This window comes from Orcinus orca, chromosome 6 (genome assembly GCF_937001465.1).
Source record: "Orcinus orca chromosome 6, mOrcOrc1.1, whole genome shotgun sequence".
Lineage (NCBI taxonomy): Eukaryota > Metazoa > Chordata > Mammalia > Artiodactyla > Delphinidae > Orcinus > Orcinus orca.
Genome location: NC_064564.1, coordinates 113680653 through 113700644, shown reverse-complemented (window position 1 = coordinate 113700644; position 19992 = coordinate 113680653). Strand labels below are relative to the sequence as shown.

General features: G+C 54.9%; 3 protein-coding genes across 10 annotated transcripts in view; 1 reads left to right on the top strand and 2 right to left on the bottom strand.

Annotated features, from left to right (window-relative positions):
- The window catches only part of NUP188 (nucleoporin 188), a 42288-nt gene extending 40504 nt beyond the window's left edge, over nucleotides 1–1784 (bottom strand). For 2 of the 3 annotated variants that reach the window (XM_033427017.2, XM_033427016.2), the window contains exon 1: nucleotides 1719–1773. In XM_033427017.2, the coding sequence (XP_033282908.2) occupies nucleotides 1719–1750 (32 nt within the window). In that variant the 5' untranslated portion in view covers nucleotides 1751–1773. Of the gene's footprint in view, nucleotides 1–1718 lie in introns of all 3 variants that reach the window. The other variant, XM_004269121.3, reaches the window with a different exon arrangement.
- DOLK (dolichol kinase) lies at nucleotides 1736–3930 on the top strand. The gene has a single exon (XM_004269122.4). The coding sequence runs from the start codon at nucleotides 2159–2161 to the stop codon at nucleotides 3773–3775; it is 1617 nt and encodes a 538-aa protein (XP_004269170.1). The 5' UTR covers nucleotides 1736–2158; the 3' UTR covers nucleotides 3776–3930.
- A 2238-nt stretch (nucleotides 3931–6168) lies between these two features.
- Nucleotides 6169–19865, bottom strand: PHYHD1 (phytanoyl-CoA dioxygenase domain containing 1). Of its 6 annotated transcripts, XM_049711737.1 has the most exons (12): nucleotides 18870–19865; nucleotides 15986–16064; nucleotides 14405–14563; nucleotides 11328–11403; nucleotides 11204–11251; nucleotides 9958–10013; nucleotides 9810–9872; nucleotides 9141–9162; nucleotides 7693–7821; nucleotides 7479–7595; nucleotides 6678–6804; nucleotides 6169–6525 (listed from the first exon to the last, which is right to left on the bottom strand). In XM_049711737.1, exons 2-12 carry the CDS (start codon nucleotides 16016–16018, stop codon nucleotides 6279–6281), a joined length of 1077 nt encoding a protein of 358 aa, XP_049567694.1. In that variant the 5' UTR covers nucleotides 16019–16064; nucleotides 18870–19865; the 3' UTR covers nucleotides 6169–6278. The 6 variants fall into 6 exon arrangements, with proteins under 6 accessions (XP_049567694.1, XP_033282910.1, XP_004269171.1 ...); XM_033427019.2 differs by lacking the exon at nucleotides 18870–19865 and having other exon boundaries at nucleotides 15986–16189; XM_004269123.3 differs by lacking the exon at nucleotides 18870–19865 and having other exon boundaries at nucleotides 6169–6573; nucleotides 15986–16188.
- Nucleotides 19866–19992: the final 127 nt, after the last annotated feature.

Here is a 19992-nt window from a genome sequence, read left to right as displayed (position 1 = left end):
CGTCAAACCCTCAGTGATCCTCCCAAAACCCTGAGTGATTTGAGAGTATTATTGCATTTTTGATTAGTGCCAACTCATATTAACATACATGCTTCACAGCCACCTCAATACTGCTCTGAAAACGATTCTCATTTGGAGAAACAGACTCATATGTAAGGTGGCCTGTCTGTGGTCATCTGCAAATCAGTAGGCACCAGGAATAGAATTTAAGTTTCTTCTTAGTTCAGACCTCTAAGCATTTCAAACAGAAGGCTGCTGTTCAGTATAATCCCAATCATTATAGCATGCCTTCCAACACAAATAGAAAGGAAAGGGGAAAAAAAAGAAAAGAAAAAAAGATCGCTCCTAAAACAAGCTATGAGCAAAGCAGTGCCTAGAAATCCTAGTGTCATTTCTTCCACCTTCAGGTATGAGTTTGGTAGGTTCTCCAGGATGAAGAGAGCATCTTTCAGGCAAACTAACAGCTTTCCTTCCCTTGTCCTCTTTCATTAAGAACGCGCCTTGCCCTGCAGGAGCTAAACTTTACCCAAGCTCCACAATGGCTGTAAGATAAGCCTAAGAAAAGGAGAGCACAGCGACCACAATGCTGCCCGACAGAAGAGCTGACACGAAACAGCAGAGAAAGAAAAAGCAAAAAAGGTCCTCACAAGGTTCGGAGAGTTCCATGGAAATTCCCAAGAAGAAAACCTCGCTAGAGCGGAGAGATGAAGGAAATGGCAAACGGAATAAACATTTACCGAGAGCCTGTTACATGCTCTTCTGGGTGTTGAGGCTACAGCAGTGATCAAGACAAAAAAGTGGGGAACCACTGCCGGCACAGGGAGCAAGAAGTGACAGGGACGGTTAGGCGGGAGGCTGGAAAGGAAAAACACTTCAGGCTGCTAAGTGCGAGATGCAAGTGTGGCGATCCGGTTAAAGCTTCGGAGTCGGACACGCAGCCCGTTCGGAGCTGGGTTTGTGAGTCATCTGTAAATTACAGGGTGCCTCCCGGAGTTGTGGGAGTTCAAGAAGATAACACGGATAAAAGAAAGCGCGTCGCCAGTGTCTGGCGCTAGTGCGCCTGTACGCTAGCAAGAACTGTCTTTTTCTTTTTTAATATTTTCTCTTCCCGTCCCCAAAACCCAGTACGGCGCCTGGGATGTCCGCTGACGGAATCGATGCATGAGAAAACGACTAGACGGATGGGATGAATGAAAGGCTGAGCGACGAAAGAGGGCTGAAACGGCCAGGAGGTGGCTCGGCGACGCCCGAAACAGACATCCCAACGAGGGCACAGGGGGTAACCTGGGGAGCGCCGCCGGGCCGGGCACAGGAGGCTGCAGCGGGGCCCGGGTAGGGGCTCCCCCGGGCGACCGCGAAGCGCCGAGTCTCGCCTCGAGGGAGCGTCACGCCGCACAGGAAGCGAGGTGGGGGGGAGGGGGGCGCCGAGGGACTCGCCGAGGGGAGAGGGGAGGAAGGGAAAGGGACCGGGTAGGGAGACAGGAGGCCGGAGTCCAGGGAAGTGGTGAGGCACCGGCCCCCCTCTTGGAGAAGTCACCTCAGACCCCCGCGCGCGGGGACCGTTTGGCTGTAACCGCCTCCCGTCCCGGAGCCCGTCCACCTAGCCGGCCTTCGCCCAGCCACTGCTGCCACATCTAGCCCCCAATTCCCGCCCCGCTTCCGCTCGGCTTCGACCCCGCGCCTCACAGTCACGCCCGCCGACTCGGCCCGCTCCGCACCTCACACACGGATCGCCGGCGGCCGCCGCCATCTTCGCGCGCGCGCGCGCTCCAACCCCGCCCCCAGACGCCACGCCCACGTGATCACTCGCTTCCAGGGCGTGGACGGGGCTTTTCGTCACGTGACGCCGGGGCGGGGCCAACATGGCGATTCTCAGAGAGGTGAGGAACTCCGGGCTAGGGCGGCCGAGGCTGTGAGGGAGGCGGCCGAGGGTCGACGTCTACGCCATAGGTGTGAGGCGGTGGAGGGCAGCCCGACGCCAGCTCCCAGGCGTCAGAGAGTGGCCTACAGTAGAGCTTCCCTTCTCGCGGCTGGAGAACGGATTGAGAAGGTGCTGGCTGGGCGAAGCTACCGCTGTCTGCCTGGCGGGGATTAAAGGGCCCAGAGTCCAGGGCGTTCCTAGTCACCCCAGTTTATCCGGAGTCTCAGGTCTGAAGACATGACCCGAGAGTGCGCTTCCCCGGCCCCTGAGCCTGGGGCTCCGCTGAGCGGTTCGGTGCTGGCAGAGGCGGCAGTGGTGTTCGTAGTGGTGCTGAGCATCCACGCGGCCGTGTGGGATCGATACTCGTGGTGCGCCGTGGCTCTCGCGGTGCAGGCCTTCTACGTCCAGTACAAGTGGGACCGGCTGCTACAGCAGGGAAGCGCTGTCTTCCAGTTTCGAATGTCCGCAAACAGTGGCCTACTGCCCGCCGCGGTGGTCATGCCTTTGCTCGGGCTGGTTATGAAGGAGCGCTGCCAGGCTGCGGGGAACCCATACTTCGAGCGGTTTGGAATTGTGGTGGCGGCCACTGGCATGGCAGTGGCCCTCTTCTCATCGGTACTGGCACTGGGCATCACTCGCCCAGTGCCCACCAACACCTGTGTCATCTCGGGTTTGGCTGGAGGTGTCATCATTTATATCCTGAAGCACTCGCTGAGTGTAGGCGAGGTGATCGAGGTCCTGGAGGTCCTGTTGATCTTTGTCTACCTCAACATGATCCTGCTGTATCTGCTGCCCCGCTGCTTCACCCCTGGAGAGGCTCTGCTGGTACTGGGTGGCATCAGCTTCGTGCTCAACCAGCTCATCAAGCGCTCTCTGACTGTGGTGGAAAGCCAGGGGGACCCCTTGGACTTCTTCCTGCTGGTAGTGGTGGTAGGGATGGTGCTCATGGGCATCTTCTTCAGCACCCTCTTTGTTTTCATGGACTCAGGCACCTGGGCCTCTTCCATCTTCTTCCACCTCATGACCTGTGTACTGGGCCTCGGCGTGGTCCTGCCCTGGCTGCACCGGCTCATCCGCAGGAACCCCCTGCTGTGGCTTTTTCAATTCCTCTTCCAGACAGAGACCCGAGTCTACCTCCTAGCCTACTGGTCTCTGCTGGCCACCTTAGCCTGCCTGGTGGTGCTATACCAGAATGCCAAGCGGTCATCTTCCGAGTCCAAGAAGCACCAGGCCCCCACCATTGCTCGGAAGTATTTCCACTTCATTGTGGTAGCCACCTACATCCCAGGTATCATCTTGGACCGGCCACTGCTCTACGTGGCCGCCACCGTATGTCTGGCGGTCTTCGTCTTCCTAGAGTATGTGCGCTACTTCCGCATCAAGCCCCTGGGCCACACTCTGCGAAGCCTCCTGTCCCTCTTCCTGGACGAACGAGACAGTGGACCGCTCATCCTGACCCACATCTACCTGCTCCTAGGCATGTCTCTTCCCATTTGGTTAGTCCCCAGACCCTGCACACAGAAGGGTAGCCTAGGGGGAGCCAGGGCCCTAGTCCCCTATGCAGGAGTCCTGGCCGTTGGTGTGGGCGACACTGTGGCCTCCATATTCGGCAGCACCATGGGGGAGATCCGCTGGCCTGGAACTAAAAAGACTTTTGAGGGGACCATGACATCTATATTTGCCCAGATCATTTCTGTAGCTCTGATCTTAATCTTCGACAGTGGAGTGGACTTAAACTACAGTTATGCTTGGATTTTGGGGTCCATCAGCACCGTGTCCCTCCTAGAAGCATACACTACGCAGATAGACAATCTCCTTTTGCCTCTCTACCTCCTGATATTGCTGATGGCCTAGGTGCTGTGCAGCAGCGATGAAGGAAACAGGGACATGGGGAAGACAAATGGTCCCCACGGCAGCCAGCCACTTGGGCTTGAAGAGCCAGGAGGGGAGAAGCAGATTTAATTTTTCAGTTGATTGAGATTTAAAATAAAAATCAAAGCACTCCCGGGTTTAGTTTTCCTGATATTTTAAAAAGCAAAAAGGCTTAACCGATAGTGCAACAGCTCAAAGAGCTTGAGTGCGCCATAGGGCCCCCCTCACCTTGCAGTCCTCGGGGGGGCCAGAGTGGACACGAGGCCGTAGGGCAGAGTGGTTAACACTTCAGGTTCTGGTGTCAGACTCATCTGGTCAGAATCCTTGGCTGAACCACTTCTTAACGGTGTGAGTTGCTTAATCACCCTGGGCCTCAATTCTCACGTCTGCAAGATGGGAATAATAAGAGCCTGCACCTCACGGGGTGTCGTGAGGTTCTGGCGAAGTGACGTGTGTGAGGTGACCAGCCCAGAGCCTGCCCTTAAGTGCGGAGGTGTCACGTAAGTGAGGGAAAGTGTCATTGTTACCCAAGGCCAGTCCTCATCTCAGCAAAAAGCCAGGCAAACCAAAGGGTTATGTGGGTTGTACTTGGAGACCAGAGTGACCCTACTCCCCTGGCTTCATTCAGAGGAGACTACGAGAGGAAAATAGCCAAGTGCATGTGGTTTCTCCCATTTGGGCTAGGAAGAGCTGAAGGGGAGAGATGGGATCTGTTTGTTGCGTCCCTTGAAGGGCTGGAGGAAGAGGATCCATCCTGGGCCTGTTTCAGCCAACCCCACCCTGCCTCAAGGCCTCTGCTGCCTGGCCGAGTGGTGCTGATGAAGGACAGGCTGGACAGCACAGGGTCCTTGTCAGGGGGTCCCTCCTGAGACCTCTCACCCTCCAGTCACGTCCACACCTGTGTTGGTCTCTTCTCTTGGCGAGAAATTAGAGGCAAGGTCTGGTGAAGTTTACTGAGAGTTCAGGATCGCTCTTCCGGGGCGGGGGGAGGGGGGCAGTGCACGCCCCATCCTTGCTCTCTGTGAGGGCAGAGTCCAGCTCTCCCTGGTTCCCCACTGCATCCCCCAGTGCCAGCACAGCCTGGCACACAGCAGGAACTCGGCAGACCTTCGCTGAATGGATGAACGTTTCCCATCAGTGAGAAGAGAGCACAGCAGGTTTCTCAAGGCTGGACCGGGTTCTCCCCACTTGCCACCAGCCTGACAGGGAGGGGCCTAGGCAGGAAGAGGTGAGAACTTGGGCCCACCAAGGCCGGAAGCCAGGAGCCCAGCTCTGGGAGCTTGCTTCTGCCTGAGCATCACTGCCAAGCCCTTTCACTCGGAGAGTATTACGACATTGGTTTTGGGCTCAAAGGAGCCTTAACAAACCCTTCCCTTGGCTCAGGCTCCCCGCGACTGCTCGCTGAAGGAGGCAACGCCATGTTAGGGTGTAGTGTATATGAGTGCTGGCTTTGCCCCACTGACTCCCTGGGTGGTTTGTTCCCATACAGGGTGGGGGTTGGAAGTCAAGGTCATAAAATCATAAGGCCGCTGAGGCCAGGCAGGTAATGCAATGAAGGAGGACAGGGAAGGGAAGCGGAGAGCACGTGTGCCTGTAAGAAGGCAGCTCCAGCCAGTGGTACGTAGGCTAGACCACAGGCCCCCGGGCTGTTGACCTGCTCATTCAAAGAAGCTTGGAAACCTGAATTGTTACGTGAAATCTCCCAATTTTAAAATGTGGGTTTTTTGTTCGTTTGTTTTAAAATGCCGAGGCCCAGACAAAACAATTCTGCATTGTGAAATCGGCTGGTGGCCCCCAGTTTGCAACCTCTGAGCAGACCCCCGCCAGGCAGGTTTCAGATTTGGTAGTTGTTCCTGCAGCTCTGGGTGCCTGCCAAGCATGTCCAAACAGGAGTGACCTGTGGAGGCCCTCGTCCAGCCCCTTGATGGTGCAGGTGGCCAAATGGGCCCAGAGAGAAGGGCCTGGCCTGAGGCCGGAAATCGAGTTGGTCACAGAGCCAGGACCAGAATGTCAGACTAGATTCCAGGCTCTGGTCTTTTCCCTCCCCAGGAAAGGAGAACTCGGAGCACAGAGGTTAGAAGCACAGGCTCCGGATCCGGCTGACCTCGCCAAACGCCTGAAGAGCCGTGGGACTTGGGCAGGTCACTTAACCTTCCCATGTGTCAGCTCCCTCATCTGTAAACAGCACCTACCTGAAAGGGGTGAGGATCCAGTGATAAAGCACAGAAAGCTCTTGGCACCGTGAATGCCCACTAAATGTCACTGTTATTAACACCGTGCATACCTCACCAGGCAGGGCTGGGCTACCTGCGATGATTTTCAGCAGGGTTCCCATCTTGAGAGGAAGGCTGCTTGGGAAAGAAGGATCAAGATGCTGCATTTGGAAGTGTTTTTTATTCAGTGTCTCCCACCGTAATGACCAAGAGTTCCATGTGAGAGGGGAGACGACGAGTGAGAAGCCGGCAGAGAGGCAGCCAGAACCCTTTCATGGCCGTGAGGCTGCCTCTAGGGGGAGGTTGTGTTGGGGTCGGGACAGACAGAGACAGATCTCGGGGAAGGCACCCAGCCCAGCCTTCTGCTCCTGCCTGCCTGTCTGCACAGACACCAGCAGAAGGAAAGCCCTGGAGGAGAGATGCGAATTCCCCGTTGCAGCTGGGCGGTGGGTTGAGGCGCTGGCGTTGGTGGCCCACAGCTTCTCCCGAGAGGGGGTGGCGTCCCTGCCCTCAGAGGGCCTTTAGGTGTACAGTGGGGGAAAGGGCAGCTCAGCTGTCGGCTGGAGCCTGCAGAGGATGGGGAGAGGACCTCGAGGTGCTAGTAGCACTGCTCCCAGCCTCCAGGACCTCTTTGGGAGCTGTCTGGGGCCCACACACACCCTGCCACCTACCAGTTATCTGGGCTCCAGACCGTGCCAGCAGCCTCCATGAGGTGGAAAGTATAGGCCTGGCGTGAGCAGTCGGAGAAATTCTGCTCACTTTTGTGCACCACTTCTCCGTGGATTAGGACGAGGGCCCCTGGCAGGGACACAGCGAGTCAAAAGCGCACTCGAGGCAGGAAGGGACATGGTGGGCGGCCCCTCCCTTAAGCGGTGTCGTGGGCTATTCATCCCCATTCCCATCCCCGGAGGCTCAGGGGCCTGGAGTCTGCCCCAGCATCGGAGGCTGTGCTGTTGGACATGGGTTCCCCTGGGGTCAAGTCCCTTCCGCTGTGGCCCGTGCCCTTGGCAAGCCTCAGCAAGGGCATCCACCTCCATGGCATTTGCAGAACCAGACAGAAGCTCTCTGTCCTGTGCCAGCCAGCTGGGGCCTCAGCCGGGAATGCAGAGTTGGGGCTCAGTTTCCCTTTTCTAAAAGGAAGGGTGTGCCGACAGCCAGGATTTGTGAGCACTTGTGGTGCACCATCTTACATATGACATCTCACTGGCTTCCCTACTTTATGTTTGGGGAAACTGAGGCTCAGAGAGGTTCAGTCATTTGTTCACGGAGACAGCCGGGAAGTAGCAGGGTCTGGATTCCAGCCTGATCTGGGAGACCCTGCTGTCAACCACACAGCTTTCAGACCTCCCAGTGCCCACCCAGCCCTACCTTCCCTCATGCAGTGACTTCCCAGCCCTCAGGTGAGGGCTGGCTGGTCAGAGCAAGCACAGACCCCCAGGCATGGCCTCCGGGCCCCTCTGCACACCCCCTACCTCTCCGCACCGGTGTGGGCACAAAGAGGCTGTTATCCTGGGCTGGCTCGGTCCCAAGGAAGCTGGTGCCAGGCGCTGAGCCAGCAGGGGCCCGGACCATCCTTCTCGACACTCCACCTGCGGGCCAAGGTGGGGACTTTAGCTTCTCTTTATTCGGGGTCCCTCCCCTCTTGGGGGTGGGGACGAGTGGGCAGGGAGAGGCAGGTGGCCTCACCTGTGTGGGAGCCAGGGATGAACCAGAGGCAGCCATTCTCCAGCGTGGCATCTTCCAGAGCAATCCACACGCCCAGCACCCGGCCCAGAGGCTCCGTATACAGGAAGGAGGCGTCCTGGTGAGGGGAGACTGCAGCAGGCCCGCCTGGGCATCAGGCGCCTGGCCTCACCCCACCTTGGCCTCGTTTCTACTCACTCTGGTCCTCCCAGGGCCCTCCAGGCCCAGCCTTCCCATGAGTAGTTAGAATCTCATTGCTTCCTGGCCTGGAGACTCTGGGCAAGAGATTTCACCTCTCAAGCTTCAATTTCCTAAACCATAAAGCAGCCCCAACGATAACCTAACCTCACGAGGTTGCTGGAGGATTCTGAGACAGTGTAGGAAAAGTGCTTAGTCCACGGCCTGATGTTGTAGTCGCTGCCTGAAAAGCAGCTGCTAATCGTTTAATTCCAGCCAGGTAACTCAAGCCGCCGTCCTTAACCAGCGAGAGCACCTCCAGCCACCAGATGGTCCAGTGTAAGCCACCAGTGGGCTAAGACTTGGAAGTTGGGTGTGAAGCAGGAAACGGACCCAGCATCCACATTGTAAACATCCCCTGCGTGATGCTGGGGCCCAGGCAGGGTGGAGAACCGCTGAACAGAGGACCTTAGTCTGTAACAACAAGAGGGTGCTAGTCTCGCCTCATCCCTTCCTGGGGAACTGTGTGCTTTCTGAGCACCAAAGTTTAAGTCAGACTTTGACAATCCAGACAGTGTCCAGATGAAGGTGTCCTAATGGTGGGGGCCCCAAACCATTTGGAGGAGTAATGGCTGAAGGAGCTGGGGGTGCTGGACTGAGCAGAGAAGGCTCAGGGAGAGGGTGGCCATCCCTTCAGGAGACTGTCCTCAGGCTGGATGGTGGGGACGAGGGGGCCTCACAAGGGGAATGACTTGAGCTCATGTCAGGAAAGGAAGAGCTGCCTGTACGGGTGGTGAGCCCTCTGCCACTGGAGGTATTTGAGAGAAGTGGATCATCACCCATGAGGGAGGCTGGAAAGGGTATCTGGGTATCCAGGGGCTTTGTAGTCAGATCAGCAGTTTCTATGCTGAATCAGTCCTCCAGGGAACTTGGTAAAATACAGATTCCCAGGACCTTGCCACCCTCCTGACTCAAGATCTCAGGGAAAGGGGCCCAGGAATCTGTATTTTTAACCAGCAAGGAGTCGCTGCCAGGTTCGGGAACCACTGGGTCAAGGGCTCCAGGACACCCCCCTCCACCCTCCCACCCCACCCCACCCGCCGGCATCCAGTCTTTCAGGAAGCAGCAGAAGATGGCTTCTCCTCCGCTGGCCCAGGCTCTTGTCTATGGACATCTTGGCAGGTGCCTTCCCTCCCTCTGGAGACCTGACAACCACTAAAGTCCCAGATCTCCCGCCGGGGCCTTTGCTGGCCCCCAGCCTGCTCTTGGCTCACCTTCGCCGCCCAAGTGAGGTTGCTGCAGGAGAGAGGAGGGGCCGGGTGAGGCCAGGGAGAGCGGGGAGGGGCAGGGGCTGCCCTGAGTCCTCTGAGTAGGATGCTCTTCCCCCCGCCACAGGTGTTTATCTGTAAGGCTTCCACATCAGCACCCAGCTATCGAGCACCTACTATGTGCCAGGCCCAGGAGGGCTGCAAAGAGAAAAGCCACCCTGTCTGGCAGGGAGCTCCCAGTCTGAGCACACACGTCCCTAACGAGAACACAAGGCAGAAGTGAGGGGCAGTGGGAGAGGCTGGGGCCCAGGCCAGCGATTAAGCCTCTGGGCTCCAGGATCAGCGATGTGTCCTCTCTTCTCAAGGGCGTTGGAAGGCTTCCTGGAGGAGGTGGCACTGGGCTGGGCCTTGAAAGCTGGGAGCAGAGCATTTCAATAGCCAACAAAGGGAGGAGGCAGCCCCGGGATCCCCTTTCCTTCCACGGCACCCTAACTGAGCCCCAACTAAGTGCCAGACGCCCTAACCAGAGGAGACCCGGTTTTCACGTTCTCCCGCCAACTTAATAATACTTCCTCGGGGAGGCAGCTTGTGGCCCTTGTAAGGAAGGGCTTGGTATGAGCACTGTGCCCATTTTACAGAGGGTAAATGGAGGCCTGGGGAGGACGAGGAGCTCACCTTAAAGATATACATGCTCTGCACCACCACGGGCATCCGGAGGCCCAGACTTCTGGCCAAAGCCTGGAAGGGGGCAGAGGTCACATGGCCAGCCTGCCCACACTCACATATGGCCCACCGGCCCACCCTCACTGACACCTCTGCTCACCTGCACCTTGGGGGAGTGTGTGACACACTTGAAGACAGGGTCATGGGCGTGCAGAGCTGCGGGACAGAGGTGGGCTGAAGAGCCAGTCCCCAGTCCCCATGCATCCCTCCCACGCCTAGGCCTGGGCACCCAGGGTCAGGCCTCACTTTGATATTCTCACCTATTTTCTGTGCATTAAGCTTTCTGCTTGCTTATAACTGAGAAATGGGCCCCACAGATGCCTTCACCTGACCTATGACCTTATTCTTGACCTTCTAGCCCTGACTGGCCGCCCTTCAGAGGACCAAGGACTCCAAGGGACCCATCACTTGGTAGCAATTTTGGTACTGCCGCTTGCTCTGTCGGACTCCGAGCACCGATTTCTCTCCTTTAAGCCTTAGTTTCCTCCTGTGTACAATGGGATCAGCCCTGCCTCCTGGGCTGCCATAGGACTCCATGGGCTAACGCGTGCGCGAGCACAGCCCAGGACCAGGCACAGAACAGTCCCTCTTCTCATTATTCACTACTGTTGTTATTACAAAAAGTGAGGGTTGAACGTATCTAATGCCACTGAATTGTATACTTCAAAATGGTTACGATGGTAAATTTTCTATTATACGTATTTTACCACAATTTGTAAAAAAAAGCAAAGCTACCATGATATAACTTCATGTTTAAAAATCAGCCTACAAGATAAATTATAAGGGTTGTTTTTGTTTTTGTTTTTCTTGCCACATCACGCGCCTTGTGGGATTTTAGTTTCCTGACCAGGGATCGAACTCAGGCCCTCGGCAGTGAGAGCACGGAGTCTTAACCATTGGACCGCCAGGGAACTCCCTACAAAATAACTATAATGCACGATCCTGAAAAAAAAAAAAAGAAAATAAGAGGGTTTCCTAGCTTGGTTTAGGGGTCTTGGAACAGGGACCTTGTCAACATGTTTGGTGTTCCTTAAGAAGCCTTCAGGGAGCAATGGGACCCAGAATCCCCACATGCCTGGGGCCTGAATCATACGCAGGCCCGGCAGTAGAGAGTTGAGGAGCCTGCACACACCCATCTGCACGGGGGGGGTGGGCTCAAATGGACCCCTCTTCCCAGTGATACAGTGGCAATGTCATGTGATTAGCATCATAAGATGCAGGAGAGCAGGGCCCAAGAAGGACCCTGCACCCAGAAATGCCATTTGTTGGGCTACTACCTTAACGTGTGCTTTGAGGGATGGCCCCCAAACTCTTCAGACCTCAGTTTCTCTCCAGCCCCTGCTTACCATGGCCAATTTTGTTGATGGATTTCTCCGGAGGGACCAGGAAATTTCCTGTGGCACAAGGGACAGGTCAAGCTGGAAGGACTGGAGTCCAGCCACCCCCGCCTCTAGGGCCCCAGTTCCAAACCTTTCTCATCAAAGACGCCTTTCTCAAAGAAGAACCGAATCTTGTCGCCGCTGCTCAAGAAATAGTCTGTGCTGCCCTGTGGAGAGGGGACAACAGAGGGGCTGAGAGAGCATCAGGGGGTCCCAGGTGGGCCTGGCAGAGAAGGAAGAGGATTCAGATGCTTCCCACCCCACAGAGCTGCAGACGCCTCAGAGAAACCCCAAGGACCTGGAAGCACAGCCGGAAGCTACAAGCATGGAATTTCTTAGAAACCTCTAAATAAATCACATGACTCAGACTCCATAATGGCATGAAACACAGGTACCAGATCAAACACGCCTGGTTCCCAGAGAGCCTTGGGCCACTTGTTTTACCTCTCAAAGCCTCAGTTTCCTCATCTGTAAAAGGGGAATAATAATAGAACTGACCTCCCTGGATTGTTGGAGGCTTCAGGTTCAGGTAGAGGCTGAATCTTATAGAAGTTGAGAACACAGACCCTGGAGCTAGAATACTTGGGTTCAAATCCCAGCTCTGCCACTAACTGACTGTAATCACAACCACATTACTGAACCTCTCCAGGCTTAGTTTCCTCATAAAATATAGAGGCTATTAATGGCACCTATCTCATAGGGTGTTGTAGGGATTATGAATCAGTATATATAAGGCATATAAGAACAGTCCTTGGAATGTGGTGTAATGTGAATATCTGCCTTTATTATTATTATTACTACTGCTGCTAAATAGAAAACACCCAGCAAGGACATGGCTAAATGCTCGATAAACATAAGCTATTACTAATCCTGTTCTTTTATCTTAATAACCTCTCCTTGTTAATTTTATTGATTTTTTTTTTTTGACCACACCCTGTGGCTTCTGGGATCTCAGTTCCCCGACCAGGGATCAAACCCGGGCCGCAGCAATGACAGTGCCGAATCCTAACCACTAGGCCACCAGGGAACTCCGTTCTTGTTAATTTTAATATCATGTTTTAAATTTCTTAGCAGCATATGATAGTGATGCTCCAGGGACTTCCCTGGTGGTCCAGTGGTTGAGAATCCACCTTCCAGTGCAGGGGACGCGGGCTCGATCCCTGGTTGGGGAACTAAGATCCCACATGCTGCAGGGCAACTAAGCCCGCATGCTCTAGAGCTCGAGTGCCACAACTAAGACCCGATGCAGCCAAACACATAAATAAATAAATAAATAAATAAATAAATAAATAGTTAATTTTAAAAAAAGAAGAAAATGATGCTCCAGGGAGATGCCCCATGCTTTCCTTGTGGCTTTAGCCACCTATGATCACCATATATATCTTCCTTCATGGTGACGTAAGTACAGTTTGAGTGTCACCGATGCCCCTATCTGGGTTCCCATATGGCACAGCCCCAGCACTTCCTCAACTGCACACATCTGATGTCACAGTGCCTTGCGTGGCTCAACTCAGTGACCTGTCCGGCCCTTTCCACACCCTTCCCACTGAAAACTAAAAGTTTTTATTCAACATTCTTAACTCCTCTGCACTAGCACGGAAACAAGTCTGGGAAGCATAACTGATAATAACAATAAAGACGGTGACGCTACACGCGTGTCAAAGATTTTTACTTAACTCAGTAATTCACAAGGGAACCAGAAACACGGTGAAAGGAGAATTCCGAGAAACACACAAATATAGGCAATAAGAAACGCTGAAATGAATTTACAAATCAATGCAAAACTGAATCTATCCACAAGGGCAATAATTGCATCCTGCCGGGCCCGGTTCATACCCATTTCTACGGACGAGTATCAGGTGAGTTATTATCAGTTCTATGTAACTTACAGAGTTGTATAATAACTCAAAAACAATGAAGGGTGCTGGTAAGCTGGAACGGAGCACTACTAGACAGGACACTGCCAATATTTTTTTCTTTTTTAGGGATTTCCCTGGTGGTGCAGTGGTTAAGAATCTGCCTGCCAATGCAGGGGACACGGATTCGAGCCCTGGTCCAGGAAGATCCCAAATGCCGCGGAGCAACTAAGCCCGTGAGCCACAACTACTGAGCCTGCGCTCTAGAGCCCGCGAGCCACAACTACTGAAGCCCGCGTGCCTAGAGCCCATGCTCCGCAACAAGAGAAGCCACCGCAATGAGAAGCCTGTGCACCTCAACGAAGAGTAGTCCCTGCTCACCGCAACTAGAGAAAGCCTGCACGCTGCAACGAAGACCCAACGCAGCCAAAAATTAATTAATTAATTAATTTTTAAAAAACCCATTTCAAAGTCTTTCACAGTATCAGTAGTGAATATTAAGGGTTTACTGAATACCAGTGCAGCCAAATGAAACCGACTGTTTGGAGGAAAGTGTCATTCTGTAACCCTTTTTCTTTCTGAAGTCCCCATTCTCTGGGTTGCAAGCCTTCTAGTCATTGTAATTCCCTTTATGCCCACCAGATGGCAGAAGCTCCTTGCCATGAGTAAGCGTGAGCCCCATTACTGAGCCTGGACCACAGCTTTGGCTTGGGGGCCCAGCCGCAGGCAGGCTTATAAATTCAGCCTATGAAGGGTTAAGAGAACTGTGTGGGAGAACCCCTGGGCCTCAACTTACCCATCTCAAGCTGTACTGAGTCCTAGTAGGTCACTGGGGGAAACAAGCAGTTCCTTGTCTCATTGGGGGATGACTTACCCAGGTGGGCCCATCAGAATCACTTGGCTCATGCTGGGTTGCTGGCCACAAAGAGGTCCTTTGTGGCAGGAAAACTTCTAAGAAAGTACAGCAGAGCAGTGACAGCATGCACTTGGTATCAGGCAGATCTGGGTTCAAATTCTGACCCTATCAGTTACTAATTGTGTAGTTTGGGGCAAGTGAGCTGAGCCTCATTTACCCCACCTGTCTAATGGGGGCAATAATGCTGACCTCATAAATTCGTAGTAGGGAGTGAAGGAAATATGCATATAAGACACTTAGCCTGGAGCCCGGCCCACAGAAAGCTTGGGGCCTGATTCATTACCAGCATGAGCCCATGGGCCTTGGGGTCCTAACCTTTCCAGGCTGCTGCGCTGGCTGGGGACTGAGCCACCCATCAGAGACCAAATCTCATTCTTACCTGCTCCAGGCACCTACCTGGGCTCTCAGCTGCTCCTCCTCCTGGGTGGAAAATTCCGTGCGACAGTGGAGAGGGACATCCATCTCAGCCACTATCTCGCCAATCCTCCGTTGCATGGCCACACACTCGTCGGCAGACCAGAATCCTTCCAGCACCAGGAATCCATCCTCCTGAAACTGCAGGCAGGAAGGAGATTCAGGCTTCTTTCTCCCTGCCCTCAAACGCTCTTGACAAGAATTGATTTGACCCTTCCCCAAACCATGAGGAGGCAGGACAAAGCATCCTGTTCATTGCTCTGTGGAGGCAGGACAAAGCATCCTGTTCATTGCTCTGCCCCCCTCCCTGGCGATGGTGTCTAGCGCCCAGTGAAGAGCAATCAGTGTTGGCTGCTTGAATGAAGGAAGGGGAAGTGGAGGGGGAGGTGCCCCCGCCCTAACCTTCCAGGGAATACAACCTCATTCATCTATTCAGCTAATATTGGCTGAGCATCTACCGTGCACCAGACGTGGTTTTAGGAGCTGGAGATTCAGTCATGAGCAAGCCAGCCATGATGCTTGCCTCTCAGAACTTAGTCTAGGGAAGGAGATGGATATCAAACAAACCAGCACACGGGTGAACTTATCACACAAAGTATGGTTATCTACCTGAAATACAACACAGCTGATAGAGGAATATTTATTGGCATGGGAATGTGTTCCACACATATTGTGAGTTTAAAAAAAAAAAAGCCAACTACAAATTAGTATCCTAATTTGTGAGAACCTGGGCAAGTGCTTTCCCCTCTCTGACTCTCAGGCTATCAGATGGGGAGCACAGTAGTGCCTCCTTTATGAAACATACAGCAAGCAGGCAAGCAATCGGCGACAGCTTTTGTGTATTGTGATGGACCTTTTATTTTATGTATTTGGCCCCCCAGCGCAGCTTGTGGAATCTAAGTTCCCCAACCAGGGATTGAACCCGTGCCCTCTGCAGTGGAAGCGCGTAGTCCTAACCACTGGACCGCCAGGGAAGTCCCCTGAAACTTTTAGAGATTCAAGGGCTGTATGCCAAAATATTGTCTCAGCATAGGAATCCATAGGTGGGTTTAAATTTTCTTTTTTGAGCTTTCCTGTATTTTTTTGCATTTTCCTCTTGCCATCAGGAACAAACAACAAGGGTCATGTTTTTTAAAAGTCTCCGTCGCTCTAATTCCCACGGGTTAGCCTTTTCGGGTCTGAACGCGCCCACCGGGTGGTTGCCCGGCCACCCGCCCCGCGCTAGAGGTGGGTTGTGGGTAGGGTGGGGCGGGTGGGTCCGCCCCTCATCGGCCCCGCCTCTTCCCAGACCCCCGCCCCCGCCCCCAGTTCACAGGATCCTGTGTTTTCTTCTGGTTTCTTCACGCAAACATTCCCACCCCAACCGCGGTGCGTTGGCCTGAATGGCCCCTGGCTGTGTATGCAGAAGTTAGGGGTCATGGCTGTGAACCGACCACTCTGGGATTCAGTTTCCTCTTCTGAAAAACGTAAGGGGGTGGGTCGAGTTCCCCGGGACTACTCCAAGTCCGGAGGGGCCCCCCACATTTACCTGACCCTCGGGGTACCCACCCAGCAGGGCCCTACCTTCTGGAGCTGTAAGGGGCTCAGGTAGGCCATGAGGACGAGGCAGGGCGCACGGGTGGCTCTGCGGCTGTGCCTGAGGCTGGAGAGGAGAAAGGTCAGGAGGGGAGAGTGGCCAGAGCCTGGGAGGCCCAGGAGGATTTAACCCTTCCCTGCCCAGAGAAAACCGAATCCTGGCCTTCAGCTCCTCCCCGCCCCCCATCCAGAGAAAACCCATTCCCGGCCCCCAACACACCCACCCCACCCCACCCCCTCTCACTTCTGTCCTTGGGTGGGGCCCTTGTCTCTGCCCCACACCCTGGGTCCATCCCCCCAGCTGATCCAGGATTAGCCATTTCTGATCTCCTACAAGATCTTTAACTGCCTCCTTGCAGTTTCTTTCCAGAAACCACTCCCGGCTGGCTGTTTCCGAGGTGCCCAGAAGTTGTGTCCTAGGAGTGTCTGGGCAGGCAGGAGGACACCCGAGTCCCTGCCCAGGTGCCACAACTAACTGTAACCTCCAACCCATATCTGCCCCTGGGTCGAGGCAGGGTTAGAAAGTGCCCAGGCCACCAGCAGCAGCATCTGGGTGGGATGGGATGCAAGGTGGGTCTGGGGGCACACACATCAGACAGACTCTGAGCTCTGCATTCCAAAGGTGGAAGAGGGCTTCAGAGGACTGCCTGCGCCCCCGCCCCTGCCCCCCAAGCTCCGATCCCCTGGGACTCTCTAGGTCCTGAAGAGATTACAGATCTGTCTGCAGCTCAGAGGAAGAGAGAAGATAAGGGGGGATCTTAGAAAGGGGAAGGGGCTAGAGCGGGGGCCTGGGTCTTCAAAATGAGGGCGAGGGAAGCCATGGTTCCTGTTCCCCACCCCCAGGCCCAAGATGCTGGTGCCTGAGGCCGGCTGGCACAGCGGAGGCCGCGGTCAGAACACCCACCCTTCCAACCAGCCCTGCTCAGCAGCTGACGGGGCCGTTCTGGCTGCGGCTTCTGAAACCCAGCCGCCACTGGCCTTCCCTGAAATGCTGCTTTCTGAATGGCGAAGGGACAGAGTGTCTCAGGAGCGAGCGTGGGGACACTGCTCAGCCCTCAGGAGCCTTGGCCCTAAGTCAAGTCGTGTTTTCTGCGCCACCACACTGGGAGTATAGCTGCTTGGTCCCTGCTTCCCAAGAGCAGAGAGCCAGGGGAGGGGAGAGCCCCGGCAGGCTCCTGAGGCTGGAGGGTGAAGAGGTTCCCAGGGGACAGGCCGGGTGAGGAAGACAGGTGGAAGACAGAACCCTTTGGGGAAATACAGCCAATGCTCAAGGCAGGGAGCGATCCCAGCTGTCCTGGCCCCTTCCCAACAGATCCAGAGAGACACCTGCCATGTGCCAGGAACACAGTGAGGGTCCAGTAGTGCTGGGCTAGCAACTCCTCGGGGAACCCCCATCCAAGGCTTACATCCACACCCGGGCCTTACTTTCCCCATCTGTGCTTTGGGGATAACAGAAGTACCTCCTGGGCACTTGGAAAGTGCCGACTGGCTGTTCACCATATGTTAGCAGGAGCTGTTCTCGGTGGAATGTGAGGGTATTTTTACTTTACTTTTTGAACTTCCCTAAGTTTTCCAAACTGCTGTTATCATCAGAGAAAAGGCCACCAGTGTGGTTTTAAATGGAGTGAAGAGCCCTGAGTTGAGGGGAGGCGGGGGGATGGCTGGGCCTCCCACGACTTGTTCATTCATTCCACTCAGGCTTTGGGAAGTGGGTGGGTGGTGTTTCCACATTGCTGTTTTTTTCCAAAAGCTAACCAGCTCCAGATCCGGTGCTTGGGCCACCCCAAGCCTGAGGCAGGGCAGCGGGCACTGGTGGGGAGGTACCACACCAGACAGGAAAGGAAGACCTCTACTCTCGAGATAAAGGAGGGTGTTCTAGGGGGTTGCCCAGCCCAGCTGCTTGGCCTCCCAGTCAAAAGTCCCACGACAGAGGCAGAAGAGAGAGGGACTCTTGACTCACTCCTGAGGTCACCTGGGGGGTCAAAGTCCCATGTAGGGAGGAAGGACAGACTCTGGTGTGTCCCAGAGGAGGTGCCCAAGCAGCAGGTAAGGACTCATTGTTAAGGCCAAGGTCTGACACAATGGCCTTTTTTTTTTTTTTTTTTTTTTTTTTTTTTGCGGTATGCGGGCCTCTCACTGTCGTGGCCTCTCCCGTTGCGGACAGGCTCAGCGGCCATGGCTCACGGGCCCAGCCGCTCCGCGGCATGTGGGATCTTCCCAGACCGGGGCACGAACCCGCGTCCCCTGCATCAGCAGGCGGACTCTCAACCACTGCGCCACCAGGGAAGCCCCCCACAATGACCTTTTTTCTTCACCAAAAGACCCCTGCCCCAGGGCCCACGTTGGCCCAGCACAAGCCTTGCTGGGCCAGGAGGAAGACAGATCATTTATTGATTTCCAGGAGCCAGGCCCTCTGCTAAAAACTCCACCTACCAGCCAAATTATCACAAAGCTGAGTAAGCCCCAGAACAATCCTGATTTTATAAATGAGGAAACCGAGGGTCCACATCTAATAAACGGCAGAGCTAGAATCTGAAGACAACTCTGCCCATCTCCCCCAGCCTCTGCCCTTGACCCCAACACCTTCAGCACCTCCAGCCCAAAGGGGCTAGAAGCTGGGTCAGGCCTGCCCACGGTGACTCTCAGTACTGCCTCTGCAGAGCCCTGGAGACTGGCTCTTGGAATTACAAGGGACGGATGGGAGCAGAGTGGACGTGCCCACTGCACAGCTGGGGATGTGGAGGGCACGGGAGGAAAGGGGCTTGCCCAGTTTGACAAAGGGGATGACTGAGCTGGGAAAAGGACCCGAGACTACTGGCTCCCATTCCAGCACCCTTCCCTCCCTCCCATCAAAGCTCGGGAGGGCCCGAACCTTAGGCCTCAGCCAGCAGAGAATGTGCTGGCTGTGGGATCCTGGTGGGACCCACACTGGATGTGGAACAGGGGCTGCATCCAGCTCGTGTCCTGTAGCTGCCTCCGAGGGGCTTCCGGGATCACGGGGCAGGCAGAGGAGCAGAGTTCATTATCTTCTAGGTGCCCGATAAATGGTCACTCCACAAACCAGTCCACGGGGCTGAGCGGGCCTCAGACAGCTGAGGGAAGGGTCCCCCCGTGACATGGAGACCTCCAGAGGCTACTTTCTGTTATAGATTTATTTGATATTTGAACCGAGTCTACAAGTTCAGACCCACGTGTAACAGATTGCTTCATGGTTGTCAGAGGCTAGTGTGCGTTATTTCGGAGGATTACATCCAATGACACGACGCAGAAAACACAAATGGACGAGTGGACATAATCATTAAGACGAGACGCTAAAACGTGCCTTAATGTCCAAGTGATCGATCTAAGGTGGGGACCCTTCTAAAGCGGGAACCCCGGTGACTGATCTAAAGTGAGCTGGCTTCCCGCCGCCAGGCGCTGAGTGGGCTGCACGTGCCAGGCGCCTGGGACAGAAACTGGAACCAGAACCTGGATAGCCCGCCCTCCCCGGCGGCAACCTCCTCACCCGTGGCCCCGCCTCCAAGTGTCCGTTGTGAAGGACCAGGTGGTGACAGGACTGACGTCAGCGGCTGAGGCCAGTAGTAGCACTGGGCAAACTCGTGAGCGTGAGGTGGGAAAAGAGAGTCCGGGTGAGGGGGCTCCTCTGGGCTCCTTAACACCTCGACAAGGGATGGGGGGGGGATGGAGCACCGTTCATCCGGGGATTAGCCAACCCGAGTCCCCTCCCTTCTTGGAAGCTCCGGAACATTCTCTTCGGCCAACAGTCACAGAAATGAGAGCCTGCCAAGATACATGGAGGAGAAAGAAAACAAGACACCAAAAACAAGACACAACAATCCCCGCCCCAGGCGGGGAGAGGAACTACAGACTCCTGGACCAAGGTCACAGCAGATTCGGAAGACATCCTGCAGCCTGCACCCCGGGGGGAGGAAACACAATTCAGTGTCTTGCTGCTCTCCTCAAGGGGAACTGCTGTCCCACCCTGAGACCCCAAC